The following is a 23,063-nucleotide window of genomic DNA, read 5'->3' as shown; positions in this document are numbered from 1 at the left end:
TGCAGAGTCCTGACCAGGCCCATGCCACCCCAGGCTGGTGAGGAGTCCTCAGATGCTGTTCCCTGTGAGATGCAGATCTTCAAGCCTCCCAAGGTTTCCAATTAGCCACTGCAGCAGTTGGGTGATCACAGATTAGATCAGATTTCAGTGACTAAATAAACCCAAGCAACCCTGAACGTTTTGGTGTCCTTCAGAGCACTCAGCCTTGGAGGTCTCCCACAAACCCTGCAGACTGTTTTTCAGCAGGGATGTCTCCTGACAGTTGAAGCTAACACTTCTTACACACAAGTCTGTCTGTCTTAATAATCAGCTCTCCCTTGCCAGCCCACACTTGGTTTTGTTTCACTTGTCTGTTAGGTTTGCTGGCAATACTCTTTGGTTATTTTGACTGATTTAATTCATGCTCTCAGGCTCCAGTTGTGTAATGCTGTGCAGGAATATAGACAGCTTCTAGACAGTGCTTTCCTCTTCAGTCAAAGCCTTAGGTGGTTTGTTAAAGTTCAAATAGTCTGAGGGAATGGAAGATTAAGAAGAAATTCTTTGCAGTGAGGGTGGTGAGGCACTGGAACAGGTTGCCCTCTCCCCTCCCAGGCTGAATGAGGCCTTGAGCAACCTGGGCTAGTGGGAGGTGGCCTTGCCCATGACAGGGGTTGGAACTGGATGATCTTTAAGGTCCTTTCCAACCCAAACCATTCTGTGACTCTATGAATGAAATGTGATTGTATCCTTGTAATGAACTAATTTCCCTGCAAAACTGCATGAATTGGAGCTGGCAGTGCCATAGGGCAGTAGGGAGATCTTAGTACAGCTCTGTGCCTGCAGCTCTCCCCTCACCTGAGGGGGGAATCTGTGGGTATTGCTTAGACTTTCTCTGTTCCATGCACTCGTGGGTGAAGCAGTCCTGCAGAGCAGGTGAAACTGCCACCAGAGGCCTCCTGTGGGATTGGTGGGCAACACAAAAGCAGCTCACTGATCAAAGGTCCCTGCAGCTCATCTGCTGATAGAATAGAATAGACCAGGTTGGAAGAGACCTGGTGCACAGCAGGCAGGGATGGGGCTGACCTTCAACCTCCAGAAAACATTGTGTGGAGAAGATGCCTTTAGAGGTGGCAGCTGGGAAGTGCAGGGGAGAGCAAACAGTTCAAATAAACTTCACTTTGTTAACACTGACACCCAGCAATGGTCAGCAGGCACAGAGGTGCAGGTCCTGGGGCTGGGATGCTGGCCAGAAGGTGGCTGCATGGCTGAGGGCAGGTTACTGAGCACCCTGTGCTGACAGCCACACGTGCACCTGCTGCTCAGGTTGAGCATAGACATTGTCCATGGCTAGGGGAGAGATTCCTCATGCCCCTGGTAAGAGTCTTGCCAGCCCTGCTGACAGCTGTGGACCCCCTGCAGCTGATCTCCGCTTGTCCTTCCCAGCCTGCCCCACGGACACGCAGCTGCGTTTGGTGCTAACTGCCTCAGCTGGTGCTGTCTGGCTCTTGCTGATGGCCCTTGCTGACTGATGCCTTCTGATTCTCCCCAGGACTCATCGAATAACCATAACCAACTTCTGTCTGGGGAAGCACCTGGTGAGTGAGGATGACCTGCTGAAGGACCAGCGTGGGAGCCCTGCCTACATCAGCCCGGACGTGCTCAGCGGTAGGCAGCCCCTGGGTGGGAGCTCACAGCCTCACACTGCCTGCATTTCTTTCTGCCTCTTGACAATAAATGGAAACCACTTCAGTCCTGTTCCACTCTGTAACCCTCCTGCTGTGAGAGCCTCTTAATTAGGGTCCAGTTAGGAGACTTGGTCTGGTTTTGTTCCAACTGGGAGAGTATGGAGGGAAGGAGCAAGTTTAACTTCAGGCCAGGCTGACCTTCAAAGCCAGTTTAAAACTTCTGCCTGTTCCTAAATCCATTTGACTGCAGACAAGACTTTGCTGCCCATGTCTGAATTTTCTTCCTGAGGCTTCTCTTAAGCTGCAGGTAAATCCCTCAGCTGGGTCCAAATCCCACCATAATGTCAGTTTGTTCCAGGCTGGACACAGAGGAGCAGTTGCTGCAGCTGCTGCTTGCTTCCAGAGGGGAACTATTGACCTTCTGGGCTGACTGAGAGGAGTTACTTAAAGGAATGATCACAGCAGGCCAGACCAGCAGTCTGCTGGGGCTGTGTCCTGTCTCCAGCAGTCTGCCCTGTGCCTTGTCTCCAGCAGAGGCCTCAAGCAGAAGTCTGGCCAAGAGCAGCTCTGTCTAATGTCCTCCTGCCTTTTAACTGTTTGCAGTGCACAGGGCTCACAGAAACATGTAGCTTCAGGAGGGCTCTCTTCAGTGAGGTGCCTGCCATGCTGCTAAGTTTTGTGTTGGTAAGAGCTGAGCAGGCTGGGGGTGTCCTAAGGCTGTTGCCAGGGCAGTGACTAAGGCTTTGTTTGGGGGGGTTGGTTTTTTTTCTGGAGTTTTTGTTGCTCTCATCCAGGTGAACTTGACTAGAGTGGTGAAGGGTGCATTTACACTTGGGACTGTGTGTCTTGAAGCATCTCTCCAGAAGTCTGTACAGCTTTAGCTCACATTGTGGAACACAGATAAAATGCCCTTTGGAATTCCCTCTGCAGTCCAGGATCACTCCTAATGCATCCCACCTGCTAAGGGTCATCTGTCTGCAGGGCCACACTTTTGGATGGCTGGAAACTGCCTAAACCTGTGGTCAGCAGATCAGCCCCAGCTGTTCTCTGGACAGGTTGGCAGCAGGTTAGGCAGCACCACTCTGCTGTGCACCAGAATCCCTGCCCAGCTGTTGTATTTATAACATCTGGAATACTGAAGACACCCCTGAAGCTTTGACTTACTCACTTATGGTATCTTGAGCTACTGTAGATCAGAAATGTCCTCAGAGGGAGCTCTTCTGGATGCTTCCAGACCTAGTGGGCTCCCCTCAGTGTCTGTTGTCAGGTTCACAAGCAGCAGAGCTGAGCTCTTCCCTCTCTTCCCTCATGATCTGCCAGGCAGGTTTGAGGCTGCTTCCCTCCTGGGCAGGACCAAGCCAGGAAGGGAGCTGAGGCAGGCAGGGAGGTGAGAGGGTTTTTTTTGCAGGCCTTTCCTGTTCTGCAGGATATCCTGAGGCCCCTGTGAGCAGATGGATGATATGAGCCAACTGCTCTGCAGGAGCTTGGAGCAGTTGCAGCTCAAGTGGCTGGTGTCTGGTGAGGGCTGCGTGGAGCTGCTCCTTCCTGCCGGTCCAGGGTGCTGCTCCCTCCTGGCCTCTGGCCAGCACAGCTCAGCTGCAGGCACCGTGGTTCTTCCAAGGGCAGTGGGGTTGACTGGCCTGTCTGCAGGTCACACAGGCACAGAATAAGCCACCTTTGACTCCTTTCAGCTGAGGCTGTTCAAGACCCTGCAAAGCTCAGCCCTAGTCCCAGGTTCCTGCTGCAGCCCCTCCTGGCCTGCCCTTGGGCTCCCATCGCAACGTGCTCCAGCTCTGAAGTCTCTCTGCAAAGCCCTTTGCAGCCCCAACCTGGGCTCTTAAAAACACTCTCCCAAAACGGCTCAGTCTGCAGCTCCCCTCTGAGCATTGAGGGAGGTGTTACTTGAGGGCATTCCAGGCTTCAGCACCTCCTTCAGACTCTGAGCATCCCTCTGTCTGCGCTGCCGCTGCTCCTGTGCGAGAGGAAGCGAAAGACGCCTGAAGGCTTAATCACTGGTTTGGGTCTCCAGGAGAAGCTGTCTTCTGCTGAGGGATGGCTGCTGAAATGTCACTGCAGGAAAGGCTGGAGGAGGAGGGGGGAGAGGTGCCTTTTCTTTTTTTTGAGCACATAAAGCAAAGAATAATTAGTGCAAATAACAAATGCTGCAGCAGTGACTCACTCTGTGAGTCAGAGGAAGTCATTGCCTCAGCCCTGTGCTGTGCTGCAGCGCTGGAGATTGGCTCTGTGACCCTCACCCATGTGCTGCCTGTGGCTGTATCCTCCCATCAAAGGGGCTTCAAACCAGCATGGCCATCGAGCAGCTTCCAGGGTGTGCTGGGCTGCAGCAGCTCTTGGGAATGCCTCCGTGCAGGGGAGGCACCATCCTGCTCCTTCCATGGCTCCCCAGAGGCTCCAGTGCCACAGGCTGGATTCATCCTGGAGGCAGAGTCCCATCAGGATGGGCTCAGGCTGAGCTGGGTGTGGAGAGCCTCAGTTTGTGCTTCCACACAGACCTTCCTGTGGAGCAGGGACTGGCTTGAGTCTTGGGCCACTCTCCACCAGAAGAACACTAAATCTTCCTTGGCTTGCTTTCCTGTCTCCCCCTGCCTTGTGCTCACTGCCCCTTAAATCCTTGTCTCCTTTGGCTTGGACTTGCAGCAAGGCCCATCTGTGGAGCCTGCAAGGCTCAGTGGCTGCCAGTAGTGTGCAGGGAAGGGGAAGAGGAGGGAGGTGGGAGCTCTAGCACAGCTCACAGCAGCTCTGGTTACCTGATGCTCTTGGATCACACCAAGGGCATCCTCTGTAGCAAAGGGCAGACCCCTGTGGAGATGAGCAGTGTGATTATTTGCAGTGAGGACACCTTGGAAAGGTCAGGCCCCAGGATCAGCACAGACTGGGTGTGAAGGGATTGAGAGCAGCCCTATGGAGAGGGATTCAGGGTTGCTGGTGGGGTGAAAAGCTGAACAAGAGTCAGCACTGAGTGCTGCCAGCCCTGTCCCAGCCTGTCCTGGGCTGATCCCTAGCAACGTGGGCAGCAGGGTTGGGGAGGAGATTCTGCCCCTCTGCTGTGCTCTGCTGAGACTCCCCCTGCAGTGCTGGGGCCAGATCTGGAGCCCACAGCACAGACAGGGACCTGTTGGAGTGGGGCCAGAGGAGGCCACAGCAATGCTGGGAGGGCTGGATGCCCTCTGCTGTGAGCCCAGGCTGAGAGAGTTGGGGTTGTTCAATCTGAAAAAAAGAAGGCTTCAGAGAGACCCTCTGGTGGCTTAAAGGGGCCAGTCAGAAAGCTGGGGAGAGACTTCTGAGCAGGGCCTGTTGTGGCAGAGCAAGGAATGATGGTTTGAAACTCAAAGAGGGAGATCCAGACTGGAGACAAGGAAAAATGTTTATGTTGAGGGTGGTGAGACACCGGCCCAGGTTGCCCAGAGAGGTGGGAGGTGGCCCACCCCTGGAACCAATCCAGGTCAGGTTGTCTGGGGCTCTGAGCAACCTGCTCTAGTTGCAGCTGACCCTGCTGGCTGCAGGAGGGTCGGACTGGATGACCTTGAAGGGTCCCTTCCCACCCAAACCGTTCTGTGGCTCCACAGAGAGGCTCTGAGTGCTCTGCAGTCGGAGGCCTCGAGGGTTCGATCCCTGCTTAAGGAATCGTGGCAGAGATTGCTTCAGAGCCTCTGCTGGTGGTGGTGGTGGGCTGGAGGGATGAGCAGTCTCACAGAGCCTGTCCCTCTCGTGTCTCCTTGCCGCAGGGCGGCCGTACCGGGGGAAGCCCAGCGACATGTGGGCGCTGGGCGTGGTGCTCTTCACCATGCTCTACGGCCAGTTCCCCTTCTACGACAGCATACCTCAGGAGCTCTTCCGCAAGATCAAGGCTGCAGAGTACACCATCCCTGAGTGAGTATGGCCCGAGGAGCCTCTGGGGGGCGCTGCTCTGGGCCTCACCGGCAGAGCTGGGGCTTCACTCCAGCCCCTGAGGGTGGCAGTGGTAATGAGAGCACAGGTGGCATGCAGTAGGCACCATAGATTCAGAGAGTGGGTTGGGTTGGAAGGGACTTTAAAGGTCATCTGCTTCCAACCACCCTGCCATGATCAGGGGCACCTCCTACTAGCCCAGGTTGGTCAAGGCCTCATCCAGCATGGCCTTCAACACCTCCAAGGAGGGGACATCCACAGCCTCCTTGTGCAGCCTGTTCTGGTGCCTCATCACCTTTGCTGTAAAGAATTTCTTCCCAATATCCAATCTAAATCCCCCCTTCTCAAGCTTCAATCCATTCCTTCTCATCCTAGGATTATCCCAGGATTGGATTGAAGGGCTGGAGAGCAGCTCTGTGGAGAAGGACTTGGGGGTGCTGGGGGGTGAAAAGCTGGATGTGAGCCAGCATAGGAGGTGGTAGCAGAGCTGGGAAAGGCCTTACGCTGCAGGGCCAGGGAATCAACCTCCTGGATAATTCTGAAGTCTCTTGGTCAGAGCAGCGCTGGCTCCTCTAGTTCCTGACCATCCTGCTGCTGCCTCTGCCTCACCACCTTCTCTCCCCAGGGATGGCAGGGTCTCAGAGAACACTGTGTGCTTGATCCGAAAGCTGCTGGTCCTGGACCCGCAGCAACGCCTGACAGCTTCTGAAGTGCTGGACTCTCTCAGCTCCATCATAGCTTCGTGGTAGGTTTGAGAGGAAAGAGGAGGAAATGGCTTCTCTGGCCTCAGGCTGTGTTGTTCCAGCTGTGGCCAGCAGACTGCTGCCAGCAGGAGACCAGGGGAGGCTCTGAGATGACAAAAAGTCCTTTGAACCACTGGTGTCTGCTGATGGCCACAGCCAGAGTGGCCTGGGTGATGTTTGTTGTGACCAAAGCTGGGCTCTGGAAAGCAGTGACATGAGAGCAGTGCTGGGGTACAGGAGGCTGTGCCCTTGTGCTCCCCAGATTGGGTTTCCAAATATAAAGCCCAAGGGTCAGGAGTAGCTGATGTGGACAAAGAGCTGCAGCCAAACACAGTCACTTCCTACCAGCTTGGGATTAGCTCTGCATTGTCCCTTACATGGAAGCAGGACAAGAGGGGAAGAGCAGGAGATGCTGTACAGGTGGGAACATGCAGAGTGGGAGGTGCCTTTTGAGGGTAACTCTGACTCCAGGTCTGGCATGAACCAGCTGGGATGAGATTCCAGTAGCCCACTCCAGTGGAACTGGATGCTGGTGTTTGCTCTGTGCAGGCTTCTCTGGCCAGCCCTGTGACCTTCTGTCCATGCAGCACAGCGTGCCTGGGCCAAGTGCTTGTGCTGCCTGACGACTCAGCAGGGAGCTCTGTGAGTTTTGGAGCTGTGACTGTTTTCTCTCCTACCTATGCAGGAGCTCTGGAGCTCCACATCCTGTTTAAAACAGAAAATAAAGCAGCTCTGGGGTTCTGACATGATTTCATGGCAGGGCAGTTGAGTTTGGAGAGGTTTCCTTCAGCAGCAGTAGCTGGAGTGGCACCCAGACAGTGCTGTGCCACGCTTGGGTGCCCAGCTGTGGCTGGCCAGGTGGGATTGCCCTGGCCAGGGGGTGGGGTGAGGGTGGGTGAGCTGGGGCCATGCCCCAGGTCCCTGACACTGTGCTGTTCTCACAGGCAGTCCATGTCCTCGCTGAGTGGCCCTTTGCAAGTGGTGCCAGACATCGATGACCAAGTGGCCAACCCTGAAAACCCTCAGGAGGTAGGTGCTCCTGGGCCAACCCTGAAAACCCTCAGGAGGTAGGTGCTCCTGAGCCAGCCCTGAAAACCCTCAGGAGGTAGGTGCTCCTGGGCCAACCCTGAAAACCCTCAGGAGGTAGGTGCTCCTGAGCCAGCCCTGAAAACCCTCAGGAGGTAGGTGCTCCTGAGCCAGCCCTGAAAACCCTCAGGAGGTAGGTGCTCCTGGGCCAGCCCTGAAAACCCTCAGGAGGTAGGTGCTCCTGAGCCAACCCTGAAAACCCTCAGGAGGTAGGTGCTCCTGAGCCAACCCTGAAAACCCTCAGGAGGTAGGTGCTCCTGAGCCAACCCTGAAAACCCTCAGGAGGTAGGTGCTCCTGAGCCAACCCTGAAAACCCTCAGGAGGTAGGTGCTCCTGGGCCAGCCCTGAAAACCCTCAGGAGGTAGGTGCTCCTGGGCCAGCCCTGAAAACCCTCAGGAGGTAGGTGCTCCTGGGCCAGCCCTGAAAACCCTCAGGAGGTAGGTGCTCCTGGGCCAACCCTAAAAACCCTCAGGAGATAGGTGCTCCTCCTTTCCATGGAGCTGCTTCTCCATGCTGCTGTGCCAAGTCTGCCATGGAAAGAGCTGGCAGCCCCCAAGCTGGCAAGGGTGGTGAGGACCCAGCTGTGGCTGCTGGTCTGTGAGGCAGCTGAGTCCATCCCCACCTTGTGCAGCAGAAGGAAAGGATGATGCTGCTGGGACCTGGGGTCACATCCAGCTGGAAGGGAGCTCGCTGGCCCCGGGGCTGGCTGGGGGCAGCACTTGTCCCTCACATGCAGCCCAGAGCTCCCTGTGCTGGGAGAGCTGGGAGGAGGCTACGCTGCTGGCCCTGGCTCCCCAGTGAGTTCTGTGGGGGGAACAAACATCCTGTGCTCTTGCCAGCACATTTGGTGTTGGAAGTGAGGGCTGGTGACCTCACTGCCTGGGGACAGCCTTGGTGGAGCTCATGGCTGTGACGTTACAGTTGGTGTTGCCATCAGAGATCCCACACACACACCCTGGGGCTTGTGGGGATGTGAGAGCTGGAGCCAGGCAGCTGCAGCCCCTGAATGTCTGCTGAGGTTGGGATGAGCTGCATCAGGATAGAGCCACTGAGGTTTCCAGACCTCTGCATCTGGTGGCACTGGGGAGCTCTTCCTGTTCATCTGGCAGCAGGTCCAGCTCCTGCACTAGGATCTCATTATCCCGTGGTAGCTCAGGACCATCAGAGGGGAGCTGTGGGACCATGGCCCTGACAAGGTGGTGCTCTGGCCCTGCAGGGATGGCTCTCTCTCAGGGCTGGTGCTCTGGCCCTGCAGGGCTGGCTCTCTCTCAGGGCTGGTGCTCTGGTCCTGCAGGGATGGATCTCTCTCAGGGCTGGTGCTCTGGCTCTGCGGGGATGGCTCTCTCTCAGGGCTGGTACTCTGGCCCTGCAGGGATGGATCTCTCTCAGGGCTGGTGCTCTGGCTCTGCAGGGATGGCTCTCTCTCAGGGCTGGTACTCTGGCCCTGCAGGGATGGATCTCTCTCAGGGCTGGTGCTCTGGCTCTGCGGGGATGGCTCTCTCTCAGGGCTGGTGCTCTGGCCCTGCAGGGATGGATCTCTCTCAGGGCTGGTGCTCTGGCCCTGCAGGGATGGATCTCTCTCAGGGCTGGTGCTCTGGCCCTGCAGGGATGGATCTCTCTCAGGGCTGGTGCTCTGGCTCTGCAGGGATGGCTCTCTCTCAGGGCTGGTACTCTGGCCCTGCAGGGATGGATCTCTCTCAGGGCTGGTGCTCTGGCTCTGCGGGGATGGCTCTCTCTCAGGGCTGGTGCTCTGGCCCTGCAGGGATGGCTCTCTCTCAGGGCTGGTGCTCTGGCTCTGCGGGGATGGCTCTCTCTCAGGGCTGGTGCTCTGGCCCTGCAGGGCTGGCTCTCTCTCAGGGCTGGTGCTCTGGCCCTGCAGGGCTGGCTCTCTCTCAGGGCTGGTGCTCTGGCCCTGCAGGGCTGGCTCTCTCTCAGGGCTGGTGCTCTGGCCCTGCAGGGATGGCTCTCTCTCAGGGCTGGTGCTCTGGTCCTGCAGGGATGACTCTCTCTCAGGGCTGGTGCTCTGGCCCTGCGGGGATGACTCTCTCTCAGGGCTGGTGCTCTGGCCCTGCGGGGATGACTCTCTCTCAGGGCTGGTGCTCTGGCCCTGCGGGGATGACTCTCTCAGGGCCAGCTCCCTGGCCCTGCAGGGCTGGCTCTCTCTCAGGGCCAGCTCCCTGGCCCTGACATGGTGCTTCCCTGGCAGGTGAAGGTGACGGAGGAGTGCTCGCAGTACGAGTTTGAGAACTACATGAGGCAGCAGCTGCTCTTGGCTGAGGAGAAGAACACCTTGCATGAGGCCAAGAGCTTCCTGCAGAAGTGGCAGTTCGGGAACATCCCTCCCGTGCGGCGCCTGGGCCACGACGCGCAGCCGATGAACCCTTTGGACGCAGCCATCCTGGCCCAGAGGTACCTCCGGAAGTAGCTGCCCCACGGGAGCACAAGCACCGCCCTGGAGTCTGCCTTTTCACGTCGCCTACTACTACAGCTCAACAGCAATACCAGTGTCCCGTGGGGGAGAGCCACGTAGCAGTCCTCAGCTCTGCCCGGGGACACTCACCACTCGCTCTGGAGGGAGAAGACTTTTTGTTGGGGTGGTTTTGGGGTTTTTTTTTCGGTTGTTCTTCTGGTTTTTGTTCTTCAGAAGCTACTTTTGGAAGCAGCAGCAGCAACCTCTTGGCGTCTTCTGGACTCTTGGTTTTTGGTTTGGTTTTGTTGGGGTTTGTTGGTTTTGGTTTTTTTTAGGTTTATTTTTGGTTTTTAAATCGAAGCCTAGATGACTAATCTGCTTTTAATCATGACTGTAATCTACCTCTCTTTGTCTTTTTAACCATGCTGTTCTCTGGATCGAGCAAAGCCTGTGGGAAAGGAGAAGACTACCAAGGGTTTGAAGCTGGTTCCCTGGCAGGCGTGGAGGCCGCCGCGAGCCGGCCGCCGGCGTTCGCTCCGTGTGGTTTGAATAAGCTGAGATTTACCTGGGGAGGGCTTCTGGAATTGGAAGAGTTTTCTTGAAACCTCCCCCACTTCCCTTCATCTGCACCCACTCTCTCTCTCTCTCTCTCTCTCTCTCTGTGTCCTTCCTCTGCCCCCTGGCTTGGCTGTCGCCTCACCTGTGGCGGCCACCTGTGGGCTGCGGCCCCGAGGCCTCTGAGCGGCACAGACGGCTCCCGGCGAACCCAACGCGACTGGGGCCTGGCTGCCTGGGGATCCCAGCTGCTGCCACAGGCAAGGCTCCTCCTCACAGCCACCTCTGCAAGGGTGGGATCCTGCCTGTAGCCAGAGCTTTGGCAGCACTCGGCCCCCCCCCCCCCCTTTTTCTGACCACTTTCCCACCTCTCACCAATTTCTTTTAGTCGGTAAGGATTTATGATTTAATCTGTTTGGGGTTTGGTTTGTCTTTCAGTAGCTTACCTAAGGTGCAGTTAAAAGTTGCATTAATTCTGAGTTAGCATTTTCACCCTTCAGTTGTGGTACAGATATAAGATAGGAGTTATAATGTGAAAAAGCTTCCCAAGATAATCTGCCTAGAGTTTAGGAAGGGGCTGGCTGAAGTCTCTGCTGTATTTGTTCCCCAGCTCTTATCTTGCCATCCCAAGCCTTGCCACGCAAACTGGGGCCTGCCTCTGCCAGCCCCAGGTGGCACTGAGGCAGGAGAAGGATGTCCCCATTTGTCACCTGAGGCCACTGGAAGAGCATCTGCCTGTGCTGAGAACAGGAACGATTGTTTCTGAGCCTCATTTTGTGAACTGGATGCCTGTCTTGCCAGATGAACTGTTCTCACACGGATGCCAGGGCTCCCAGTGCTCCAGCCAGGGCTCCCAGGGCCCCAGCAAGGGCTCTTGCTCGAGGCAGCAGCTTTCCAGCTGCCTCCTTCCCCTGCTCCTAGCCCTGTGGCGACTCTGGCCTCCCCCTCTCCTGCCAGCCTCATCCTGGGCACAAGGCAGTGAGTGAGCAGGGCCAGGACAAGCTGCTGTGGCTTTGGCTGCAGAGGCTTCCCTGCATTTCAGTGCCAGCTCTGGCCCCCAGTGAGTGGCAGCAGGGAGTGAGGGGCAGATCTTTGTAGCATGTTGTTGCCTTCTCTTGCCCCAGGCTGGGGCAGTGGCCTGTGTCTGGCCTGGTGCCACCCTACAGGTGTTTTTGTAGGGACAGGGACTGACCCAAACTCCTCAGCAGCATCGGGCATTACCCTGCCTGCCCACTTGCCCCTAGCAGCAGGCAGGGCCTTGTGAACACTAACACAGACCAGAACAGTTGCCCCCACCCCAGCCAGCTGAGCCAGTAGCCTCAAGTCTTAGCCTTATTTATTTTGAAGATGGTAGGTCTGTCCTGGCACACCCCCAGTGTGCCCTCCCCCTCTTGCCCCTCCTGTGCCACCAGCAGCAGAGCCGGGACCCCTTCCCCAGCCCCGAGCACCCTGGCCCTGGGGGGGGGCTCTGCTCTCTCCACCATTTTTTCTCCTCTCTCACTCCCACCTCTGTTTTACTTTATTTTCCCAAAGTTAAAGCAATATTGTGGGGCCTCTGCAAGGCTGTTTCACCCCCAGCATCCCTGCACACCGATCATCGCCAGTAACTCACACTCGGATCGAAGCAAACTGGAACTGGAGGGGGGGGGTGCGGGGAGGGCAGGAGCCGCTGGTGGGAGAGGGGGGTGGGCAGAGGGGGCTGTGCTGTGTGGGAAGGAGCCTGTTGTAAGGAAAAGAGGAGAGAAAAACAAAAAGAGAAAAAAAAAAAAGAAAAAAAAAAGGAGCAAACAACTGTATAAAGACATTATTTTTGTACTGCATCAGAACTACTCCTGCATGTCGGCAATAAAACTTCATACCCTCAGCCCCGTGAGCCCGTGGGGATGGGGGGGAGGGGGGGGGGTGATAAGGCACAGTGGGGACAAGCCCACAGCTGCCCCGTGGGCACCCACAGCCCTATCTTGCCCCAGGGGTCTGTCCCAGACCCCCTTGCAAGCCCCTGCCCCAGGCTGAGCCCAGCCCTCCTGGGCTGCTGTGGGTGAACAGTGAGCACAGTCTCATGTCCTGAAGGTCCGTTCCAACCCTATTAGAACTAGGGGGAATGGAATGAAGCTGGAGGTGGGGAGATTCAGGCTGGATGTGAGGAGGAGGTTCTTCACCATGAGAGTGGTGAGACCCTGGAATGGGTTGTCCAGGGAGGTGGTTGAGGCCCTGTCCCTGGGGGTGTTTAAGAGCAGGCTCGATGAGGCTCTGTCCAGCCTGATCTAGTGTGGGGTGTCCCTGCCCGTGGCAGGGGGGTTGGAACTAGATGATCCTTGTGGTCCCTTCCAACCCTGAATGAAACTATGAAACTATGAAAGCAGCCTGGCCGTGTCCAGTGCTGGTACGGGTGGGGCAGACCCTCCTCTCCCTGCCTTCAGCTCTTCCCCACCTCTCTGCATGGGCCACAGTCAAGCTGCTGGGTGGGTTGTGATGTGGCCGTGGCACTGCCCCATGGCCTGGGCAGCTCCATCCGTGTACAGCTCCTCTGGGGACAGCCAGGAGCAAGGCAGACCCCTTCCCATCCCCACACCTCCCTGGGGCTGCGGGCTGCCCCAGGAGCCCCTGCACACCCAGCCGCCCCTGCACACCCAGCTGGCTGTGGTGCAGCAAGGGAGCTTCGCCCAGCCGAGGCAGAGTGCCGGCAGCCCGGGGAGCTCCTGCGTGGGGACTTCGTCCATCTGAGGCCAGCCCAGGGTGCTCTGCTGGGGTCCAGCACCACCAGCCCAGCCTGACCAGGGTACGGCCAGGTTTGATCCTGCCAGGCGGGCACAGGCCAAGGCTAGGATGGGTCCTGGAGCTGCCCGCCTGCAGCTCCACTCCCAGCTCCGGGGCGGCTCCGCAGCTGGGCCGAGCGCAGCGTCCCGGGGGAGCAGAACGAACCCCAGCCCCGCGCCCCGCTCGCTGTCGGGCCGGGGCCGCCATTGGCTCGGGCGGGGAGCGCTGACCGCCAGCCGCCTCCAAACTATTTCCTGTTGCTGCAGCGTTAATGCTGAACAGACCTTGCTGGCTCTTCCCTGCTCCAGCCAAAGTGCAGCGAGGCTCCCTCTGCCACTCGCCGTCCCTCCGCCACCCCGGTGAGTACCGGCCCCGGCGGCCCCGTGGCACCTGCATGGGGCTCGGGGCCGCAGGGGACAGCGGGGCAGGCGGGGCACCTCGGAGGACCCCAACACCCCGCATCCACCCAGCCCTGTGGCAGTGTCCCAGATCTGCTCTGTCCCTGCCTTAGGCTCCAGCTTTGCGTGCAGGGACGGGGGGCTTGGGGATGAGGGTACCAGTGCCTGGCAAGGCGGGGTTTGAGGGCACAGGATTCGGTGCCCGTGGGTGCAGAGCTCAGGGCTCCGGGATGCAGCGGTTGAGGATGTGGGGCGAGAACCGGGGGCTGGGGGCTTGGAGATGCAGAGCTTAGTGCTCAGGGACGCAGGGCTCCGAGTTTCAGGGCTTGGTGCTTGGGGCCGCAGGGCTGAGCGCTCTGGTACTGTGCCCGCAGGCGCACCCAGATCCCAGAGTGATCCCAGGTGATGCCCTTGGGGCCCAGGGCAGCCCTCGCTCTGGCTGGGGATAGATCCTGGCACTTGCCTGCCCAGCACACGACAACCACTTTTGCCCTGCTGTTCCCAGGCTCACACGTGCCCTGTGCCCACCCAGGGTGGCCCGAATCCCTGCCCTGCCAAGGTCCGGGGATGCCCATCTGCGGGAGCCGAGCACCCTGTGGGGCTGGATCCAGCCCTGCGGTGCTCTCGCCCAGCAGCCCAGCCAGCGGCGGGGCTCCAACGACCCCATGGCAGGGCTCTGCCCCTCCAGCCCCACAGCAGAGCCGTGCAGCTCCCAGCAGGGTCCCTTGCAGGGGCAGGGGGTGCCAACGGGGCTGCACTCTGCGGAGTGCATCAGGAGCCTCTGGGGAGTGCCACTGGGTATGTTTCGGGGGGTCGGAGCCTGGGACGCGCAGCGGCTCCGCAGCCCGGGGCTGTCCGGGGATGTTCTGCTGATGTGTCACATTTTCTGCATTTCTTTCCTCATTCCTCCCTCCGTGGAGCCGTTTCTGGGAAATTAGCTCTTCCCCTGCCAGGGCTGGGCTCTGTCGCCTCCTGCTCTGCCCGCTGCTGTACCCTCTGTCCTGCCCACTGCCCTGTCCACTGCTGTACCAGCTGTCTTCTGCTCTGCCCGCTGCTGTACCAGCTGCCCTGCCCACTGCCTTGCCAGCTGCTGTAGCTACTGCCCTGCCTCCTGCTCTTCCCACTGCTGTAGCCCATGCCCAGTCCCATACCTTGAGGCCCATGCGACCCCACAGCTGAGGGGGACTTGGCCCCACACCAGCATCGTGGGAGCAGCGAGGAGTTGCCAGGGCTGGTGCTCAGCTGCTTGGTGCCAGGCTCAGGCGAGAGCCAAGTGCCATGGAGGAGGCTGCCTGTGGCACTCACGTCCCTTCCCCAGATCCCAGGGCAGGTTCCCATGGAAGCTGTGCCAGCCCCTCTGTGAAGGCATGGGGGGGGGGGTTTCCTCTTGTCTAGGGGCTGTAACAGGAGCTGGTGGGTTCAGGGTCAGTTCCTCTGTGGCTGCCTGCTGCTCAGTGCCCTTTGCACCATGGCCAGGTCTTTGCCCTACGACACAGGGCCCCATGGCAAACAGAGGAGGCTGGAGCTGCCTGGGCACGGCACAGGCACAGGGGACACTGGCCTGGAGGGACTCTGGGGGGGCACACATGTGTGCCTATCTGCACAAGCAGTGCCAGCTCCTGCATAGCCTATGGCCCTGCTGGTGTGGGGAGCCTTGCAAGCATATGCTGGCACTGACCTCGGCCCTATGGCATGGGTCCTGTGCCCATCACCAGGGCAGGGAATAGAAAGGCTGTCCTGGTGCCACAGATCTGCTTGGCATGGTGTCCTGGAGGAGCCACATCCATCCTGGGCCTGCAGGAAGGATGGAGGTGGGAGCAGGATGCCTTTGGTTCCACACCTGAGAGTCAGCCCTGGCCAGAGCAGCCCAAAGCAGGCACAAGAGACTGCCCCAACTGGTACTCACCCCTTGAGGCATGGCAGAACCTGGGTGCAGCCTTGAAAGGGATGGGAGAGTCCAGGGGGTCCCAGCCCCCAATACCACCTCACTCAGTCCCCGTGTCCCGCAGATGCCAAGCCCGTGCCATCCCCAGAGCCACTGAGCAGAGGGCACAGGATGGAGAGCCGCAGGCGGGACATGGAGCTGCTGAGCAACAGCATGGCCGCGTACGCCCACATCCGAGGTGAGCCCTGGCAGGGACACATCCCGCGGGGACCCGAGGGCCACCATGGCCCCTGCCGCAAGCACAGGCCACTCCTCATGCCCTCTGCTCTCCCCACAGCCAACCCCGAGAGCTTCGGGCTCTACTTCGTACTGGGCGTCTGCTTCGGGCTGGTGCTGACCCTCTGCCTGCTGGTGCTGCGCCTCTCCTGCCGCTCCCCTGCGCGGCCCCCGCCCCGCCCGAGGGACCTCAGCGAGGACGAGGAGGACGAGGAGGACGATGACGAGGAAGAGGAGGACACTGTGGACCGCGCAGCATCCGAGTCGCTGCTGCCGGTGACCGAGATCCCGCTGGACAGCCACGGCCCCGGCGACGGCGCTCTGGCCGTCAACGTCTTTGCCTCGGCGGAGGAGCTGGAGCGGGCGCAGCGGCTGGAGGAGCGGGAGCGCATCATCCGCGAGATCTGGCGCAACGGGCAGCCCGACATCCTGGGCACCGGCACCGGCACCCTGGGCCGCGTCCACTACTACTGAGCCCCGGCACAGGGGCACCTGCCCTGGCACCGTGCCTGGCTCCCGCCGGTGGCTCAGCCGACACCGTGCCGACCCTGCGAGCTGCTCAGGACCCGGTCCGGGGCCAGGAGAGGACAGGGAGCTGCCCACTGCCCTGAGTTGGAGGAGCTGCCATGGAGCATCTCTGCACTGCTGCCAGCCAGCCCCCAGTGTCATGGGCACCGCCAGGGTCAGACTTGCCCCCACCCCTGTGGGACACGATGCACTTTGAGCCATTGGTACGATTGCTGGCACCAGCCAAGCAGCCCCGGAATGCTGTGGGGACAAGGACAAGGACAAGGACAGGGCAGAGCTTGCCAGTCTTGGCCGTGGACACTTGGAGGGTGGCCGTGGCGTGGGCTGCGGCCAGGCTGTTGTCCATGTAAGCTTTGGGGCCCTGCCCCTAAACATGGTGCTGTCACACGTGATGGAGCCCAGCACGGCAGGGTCCTGCATGCCAGGGGAACTGCAGCAGCTGGCACAAGTGGTGCTGGGGGCTGCCTTGCCGTGGCCACCTTCCCAGCCAGTCCCTTCCCATCAGCACCACTAAAATTAGCCGGGGCCTTTCCGGCACCGCCTGGCCGGGGTCGGGCCGGATGTGTCCCTGCAGGGCTCTGGGGCCTTGGGTGCTCCCCAGGGGCCTGGGCTGCTCCCTGCAGGGCTGGGCCACATCCTGCCCACGCTCCCGGCCTCGCTGCCCCCTCCCCAGCCCCCACCCAGCAGCTTTACAAGCTTTACAAAAATAGCTCCTTCCCAGGCCAGCCCCCATGCAGCCTGCGCCAGCAGCGTCCAGATGTTTTCCAGATGTGCTCCCGGCTCCTTGCCAGTGGCTGGAGGCCAGGATGTGCTGGGACCGGGACTGGGTTGGGAAATTGTGCGTGGGCTGGAGGACAGGGAGGAGGAGGAGGTGGAGAAGGAGGCCCTGGCTCTGCATCCCAGCCTGGGACATGGTGTAGGGAGGGATGGAGGACATTTGGCTGCCCCCAGGTCTGTCTGTCAGAGTCTGCAGCCCAGCCCATGACTGCTGGCATGTCCACCAGCACCTGGGGCTTTGCAGTGAGCCAGCCCTGGTGGGACTTCCCTGTGCCATGACAGGACCCTCTGTGACATAGCGAGACTGTCCTGTGCCTGGCAGGACCAAGCCAACCATGCAGGGACGTGGCAGAGCCCCTGGCACTGCCCTCTGCAGCACCCAGCTCAGCACCACTGTACCCAAAATAGTTTATTTTAAACCATATCTGTACACCCTGGGGCTGTTGTGTGGCCTCACACCACAACACATGGCAGAAAGCAGAGCCTGGGCACGGAGTGGGGCTGAGCAGTGCAGCACCAGCCTGGGGGCCGGGGGGGCGAGGGGCACATGGCACAGTACTGGCACACCTGCCTGTGAGGTTGCAGAGGGCTGGGCACCACAGCCCCTGACCACACTTAGCAGGGCAACACCTTCCTCACCCGCTCGATCTCTGCCTGTGGAGAGAGGCTGTGAGGGTTGGGGGGTGATGGGGACCCCAGCATGGGCACAGCCCCTTGCCAGGGACTCACCTGCAGCGCCTGGCGCTTGGCCCTCTCCTGGCACAGCTCCAGCCGCATGTCCTCCAGGTCCCGTCTGCAATGCAACCATAACAGCTCAGCCAGGAGCCACTGGGGACCCCCCAGCAGCACCCCGACACCCCCAGCCCCACTCACAAGTGCTGGACTCGCATCAGGTCCACGAGGATGTGCAGGGACCGGACCTCAGCCTTCAGGTCCTCCAGGGCCAGCCTCTCCTCTGGCCGTGGTGCTGCTGGCACCTCCGTGCTCCGTGGCAAGACGGGCACCTGCCCTGTGCCAGGGAGAGGGGCACAGAACCCAGCGTGGGGTGGCCCCCAGGGCTGCTCCTCCCTGCAGGGACCTCCTGCACTCCCCAGGACAAGGCTGGGTGGCCGCTGGCCTGGTACCCGGGGCCGTGTGGCAGTGGGGTGACTCAGCCTGGCCGTGGTGACCAGAACCGCGTTGATGCCATCAGCCTCTGCCAAAGAAAGTGTGTCAGAGCCTGGCGCTGGCACAGGGCATGGCCCCGTGGTGGCTGTGGTGCCCGGTGCCAGCACCCAGCGCTTACCTGGGTCAGGGACTCTGCCACGCTCCATGTCAGCTGAGGCACAGGGCTGGGGGCCGCCAAGCCTGGAGATGGCAGAGGTGTTAAAGTGGCACAGCCGGGCTGTGCTCAGCCCTCCCGTGGGGCGGCTGCCAGCCCCCACGCCGGGGACCACACGGGGACATCGCGGTGGCCCCAGGCACCGTGGCACAGCCACGTGGGTCTTACTTGCCGGGCAGCGTGGGGGCCGGTTTGGCCTTGGCAGGAACCGGGGGAGCAGGAGCCATCCTCTTGATGGGGGGCAGCTTGGCTGGCTCCATCCTCACCGGTGCCAGGAGCTCTGGGGACAGGAGGCAGGAGCAGGGCTGGTACCAGCACAGCGAGCACGGCGGCACAGCCAGGAGACAGCGAGGCAGGAAACGCTTCCTGCCGTGAGCCACGGCCGTGCCCTGGCACCAGGGACCTACCCCAGGCATGAGGGTCTTGTCCCCGGCACGTCCTCATCCCCATTTCCATCTCCATCCCCATCTCAGCTCCTCCCTCCCTCTCTCCAGGACTCACCTGGCTGCTCCCCGACCTCGTCCTTTGCCGGTCTCCCTCTCACCGGCTGCAGGGAGCAAAGGAGCTGCCCAGGTGCTGGGGAGGGACCCTCGCTATGCCCCTTTGCCAGGGACTCTTCGGCCGGGTGGGACACCTCCCCCTCCCTGCCTACTGGGACTTGGTCTCCAGGGACCACCTCACCCCTGAACCCCCCCCTCATGCCCACACCCAGCTCCAGAGACCCTGGGCTCAGGGCCGTGTTGTGGGATCAGGGCTGGGGCCAAGAGGCACCCACAGGCAGGATGGGTGGGAGCTGTGCCCCCAGTGGCATTCCTGGGCCCATGGCTCCTGCCAGCATCACGCACCATGGCCGGCGGCAGTGCTCAGCAGGACCCAACCAGCCCCACGGCAGCTCTGCCCCACTGCCACCCCCGACCCTGTGCCCAGGGCCTTGTTAGCTGTTTTTGGGGCAGCTGCCCCTCCTGCCAGCCCAGTACCCAGCTATGCCCCCAAACCCTGCCCCCAGCCCTGCACCCAGCCCAGCCCCCAGCCCCCAGCCCCGCTGCGGTTGGCGCTTCCTCTGTGTGCGGCAGAGCAGGCAGCTGCAAACCTCCCCCAGGGCACCAGCACCGCGGCACCGGGCAGGATGCTGTCCCACCACCACCTAGGGTGTAGCAGCAGCACTCTGCCATTGAGCCCTGGGGTCACATCAGAGCAGACCCCATGGCACATTAGGGTACAGGGCACCAGGTCACAAGCATGTGCCCATCGACCACCCCGTCCCCATGGTGGGCCACCTGGTCCCTTTGGTGGGCCACTCTGCCCCTGTGGCAGTGCCCTCGTCCCCATGGCGAGCCAGCAGCCCTGATGCTGCCTGGACCCTGCCACCATCAGCAGGATCCTCACCGTGGTGGCCTCACCGGCACCAAAAGTGCCTGCGGGTTTTAGCCACCAGAAGAGCTGCCCACAGCCACAAGGGCTGCAGGGACAAGGACAGGGCCACGGGTGCCCAGCTCCAAGGGCACGGGGAGGTGCTCTGCAAGCCTGCAGCTCCATTGCTCCCAGCGGCATGGGGTGGGTGGTGCCCAGAGCTGCCCAGTGTCCCACCAGCCCCTGCTCCTCCTTGGCAGCTCCACCAGCTCTGGGGGCATCAGCACAGCCCAGGAGCAGCACGGCCACCAGGATGGTCCCCAGGTACAGGACCCCAGAGCTGTGGCCACTCCATCCTACCTGCTGGTGTGGGGCTGCCCCCGAGGCCGTGCCAGGCGGTGCCGTGCCAGGCGGTGCCGTGCCAGGCGATGTCGTGCCAGGCTCCCACGGCCCCACACCGCACATGTGACGCCAGAGGAAATCTGCTCCGTGCTGGGAAGGAAGTCGAAGCAGAGAGCACCTCGGTGCTGGTCCATGTCGTGTGCTCACGCCCCGTGGGGCTGCCACAGCTGCCCGGCCCCGCGGCTGCCCCAACCCACCTCGCAGCTGGCCGTGGAGGCACCCGGGTGTGCTGGTGGGACACTGGGATGCCAAGGGCTGGATGGGCACCACTACCAGACTCGCCAAACTCTGCACCCCGAGAGAGTGTCGCCAGTCTCAGCTGCAGGAGAGTGGCTGGGTGAGGACACTGGCACCACTGGCAGGACCCGCGGGTGCCAGGCTTTGGCCTCATGGAGCTCACAGGGTGCAGGGGCCAGCTGCTCACTATGGGCACTGGTGCTGGCAGGAGTTCCACAGAGTTAGGGGGAAGAGGCCACTCCGGTGCCAGCTCTGCCCATCCCACCAGCCCTCGACCTCTGCTGCAGGCAAGACAGACATCAGCTCGGGGGTGGGGGGGCAGCCTCGGGGTCTCCCCCACCTCTGTGTCCCCTCCCCATGCTGAGGAGCTGGATGACCTCTCCCTGCCGCAGCAGCAGCTGGTCCGGCAGGGCTGGGGTCTAGCCGAGCAGAGCCTGGCCAGAGCTGCAGCTCGTGGTCTGTGCAGAAAGGGTAGAATGGGGCTTGCAGGGTCCCCACGTCCCCCCCAGTATCCCACATGAGTCCCTCCATGACGTACAGGCAGGGTGATTCACTCGGGGCTGGTGGCAGGATGGGTGCTGGGCACGGTGGCACCAGCCATGGCTCTGCCTGCAGGGGAGGAGACCCACTGGGGCACAGAGATCCCAGCTCTGAGCCAAGGTCCAACCCTCCAGCACCTGGCAGAGCCCCATGTCCCCTGAGCTCCAACTTGCCCTCGGCATGAGCACCTCCCACCTCCTCCTCTGGCGCTGGGAAGGGCTTGGGCGTCTGCTCCTCTGCAGCGTCCCATCGGGCACCTGCGAGAGCAGAGAGATTCCCTGCCACAGCCAGGACCCCAACACCGGTGAAGAGCACAGTCCTGGGGCCCAGCTGTGCCAGGCTGCATCTCTGGATGCCCACAGGGAGCTCTGCCTGCAGTGACTGGCCCCAGAGCACAGCACAGCCCTGCTGTGGAACCAGCAGTCAGCAGCTGCCATCTAAGGCCACTGCAGCTCAGCAGTGCCAGTGCAGGGCTTGGCCACCCACAGTGGATAGAGCAGAAGCAACAAGTCCAGCATGGAGAGGATCCATGGCTCTGCTCCTGCTCCCACCTCTTTACCACCATGAGGTAGAGGAGAGCAGACTCATCCCCCTCCAACTCAAGGAGAGCCAGAAGCAGCCCCAGGGCCCCCTGCCCACCACCACCACCTCTGGGCACCACTCAAGGCATGTCCCTACCTGAGCTGCACATGTAGGCGGCAACCGAAACCCACACGGGCAGGGCTGTGTAGCTGGCACTGGTTGCCAGTCCAAGAGTCACACCCAGCCCTGGACAGCAGCACAAAGCCATCCAGGTCTTGCTGTCACCATCAGTGTGGAGGAAGTGAAACTCAAACCACAGAGGGGCTGAAACCCACAAACCACAAGCGCTTGGGGCTGGCATGGTGCCACTGGAGTCCCTCTGCAAAGCATGGCAGCCAGAAGAGTCATGGCTGGCCCCAGGGTTCCTTGGCTGGCCCAGGCCAGTACCAGGTCTAAGCTGGCAGCAGGAATATCCTAATAGACACGACACTGAGCCAGGAACTGGAAGGGGGCCTGGGCCTCAGTACCGAGCAGTGGGCAGAACAGATTGCTGATGGGGAGCCTCAAGTGGGCTCCCCTCTGGGTTTGGGCCTTTAGGCTGAGGATCTGGATAAAGGAAATAGCTTCAAGTTGCAGCAGAAATTTAAGCTGAACATGAGGAACAATTTCTTCCCCTGAAGGGTTGTCAAACCTTGAGCAGGCTGCCCAGGCCAGCAGTGCAGTCTCCATCCCCGGAGGTGTTTCAAAGCTGTGGAGAGGTGCTGCTGAGTGCCGTGGTTCAGTGGTGACCTGGCAGTGCATGGCTGAAGATCTTTTCCAGCCTAAGTGATTCTGATTCCATGCTCCTAACACTGGGTGCTCCTTGCCTCAAGGGCTTAAATTCACGTGTGAAGGGACCCACAAACTGTTAGCCCACATCCGTCTCAACCTATTAGCCAACACCATGGACCAAGCCCAGCAGGAAGGCTTCTCTGCAGCACAAGGGGACACCTCAAGTCACACAGGCAGGCAAAATGCATCCCAAAGGCTGCACCCCCTGTCCCTGTCCATGGCAGGTGGGCCTGGATTAGTTATCTTCAAGGTCCTTTCCAAACCATTCTCTGATGGCCCTCTCACATCCCTGTGTTCTGAGGGCAGTTCCTTGCTTCCAAGAGCAGCATTCCCAGCTGGAGAGCCACATAACCTAAGCACCTCCCCTGCACTGCACCAGGAGTCATCACTTCCCATCACTGCTTTCCAGGAAGCTTGAGCTTCCTCTCCTGACTGCTGTGTGGTGCAGCCTCTCCTGCAGGACCACCCTGTTTTAAATATTCCCTTCCCAGCCACTCTTAGCTTAGCACTCTCTTAGCCTGGAGGAGACTCAGGGGTGACCTTATTGCTGTCTACAACTACCTGAAGGGGGGCTGTAGACAGGCAGAGGTTGGTCTCTTCTCCCAGGCAGCCAGCACCAGAACAAGAGGACACAGTCTCAGGCTGTGCCAGGGGAGGTTCAGGCTGGAGGTCAGGAGGAAGTTTTACACAGAGAGAGTGATTGCCCATTGGAGTGGGCTGCCTGGGGAGGTGGTGGAATCACCGTCACTGGAGGTGTTCAGGAGGAGACTTGACAGGGTGCTTGGTTGCATGGGTTAGTTGATTAGGTGGTGTTGGGTGATAGGTTGGACGCGATGATCTTGAAGGTCTCTTCCAACCTGGTCTGGTCTATT

General features: G+C 60.4%; 3 protein-coding genes across 4 annotated transcripts in view; 2 read left to right on the top strand and 1 right to left on the bottom strand.

Annotated features, from left to right (window-relative positions):
- STK40 (serine/threonine kinase 40) overlaps positions 1-12,235 on the top strand; it is a 28,157-nt gene extending 15,922 nt beyond the window's left edge. For both annotated transcript variants that reach the window (XM_068159355.1, XM_068159356.1), the window contains exons 8-12: positions 1,529-1,644; positions 5,411-5,555; positions 6,199-6,318; positions 7,261-7,345; positions 9,609-12,235. In XM_068159355.1, the coding sequence (XP_068015456.1) occupies positions 1,529-1,644; positions 5,411-5,555; positions 6,199-6,318; positions 7,261-7,345; positions 9,609-9,827 (685 nt within the window). In that variant the 3' untranslated portion in view covers positions 9,828-12,235. The remainder of the gene's footprint in view (positions 1-1,528; positions 1,645-5,410; positions 5,556-6,198; positions 6,319-7,260; positions 7,346-9,608) is intronic.
- Positions 12,236-13,282: 1,047 nt separating this feature from the next.
- On the top strand, positions 13,283-16,603 carry EVA1B (eva-1 homolog B). Its single transcript, XM_068159354.1, has 3 exons — positions 13,283-13,483; positions 15,532-15,645; positions 15,745-16,603. The coding sequence occupies exons 1-3, from the start codon at positions 13,396-13,398 to the stop codon at positions 16,155-16,157; spliced, it is 615 nt and encodes a 204-aa protein (XP_068015455.1). The 5' UTR covers positions 13,283-13,395; the 3' UTR covers positions 16,158-16,603.
- A 911-nt stretch (positions 16,604-17,514) lies between these two features.
- On the bottom strand, positions 17,515-21,529 carry LOC137451449 (SH3 domain-containing kinase-binding protein 1-like). Its single transcript, XM_068158915.1, has 8 exons — positions 21,517-21,529; positions 21,012-21,095; positions 20,020-20,151; positions 18,478-18,589; positions 18,274-18,335; positions 17,862-18,183; positions 17,718-17,781; positions 17,515-17,642 (listed from the first exon to the last, which is right to left on the bottom strand). The coding sequence occupies exons 1-8, from the start codon at positions 21,527-21,529 to the stop codon at positions 17,604-17,606; spliced, it is 828 nt and encodes a 275-aa protein (XP_068015016.1). The 3' UTR covers positions 17,515-17,603.
- Positions 21,530-23,063: the final 1,534 nt, after the last annotated feature.

Source organism: Melanerpes formicivorus, unplaced genomic scaffold, assembly GCF_026170545.1.
Source record: "Melanerpes formicivorus ecotype bairdi unplaced genomic scaffold, bMelFor1.0.p_v2 SCAF_45, whole genome shotgun sequence".
NCBI lineage: Eukaryota > Metazoa > Chordata > Aves > Piciformes > Picidae > Melanerpes > Melanerpes formicivorus.
The sequence above is the reverse complement of the archived record's forward strand: the minus strand, read 5'-3'. Positions and strand labels throughout refer to the sequence as shown.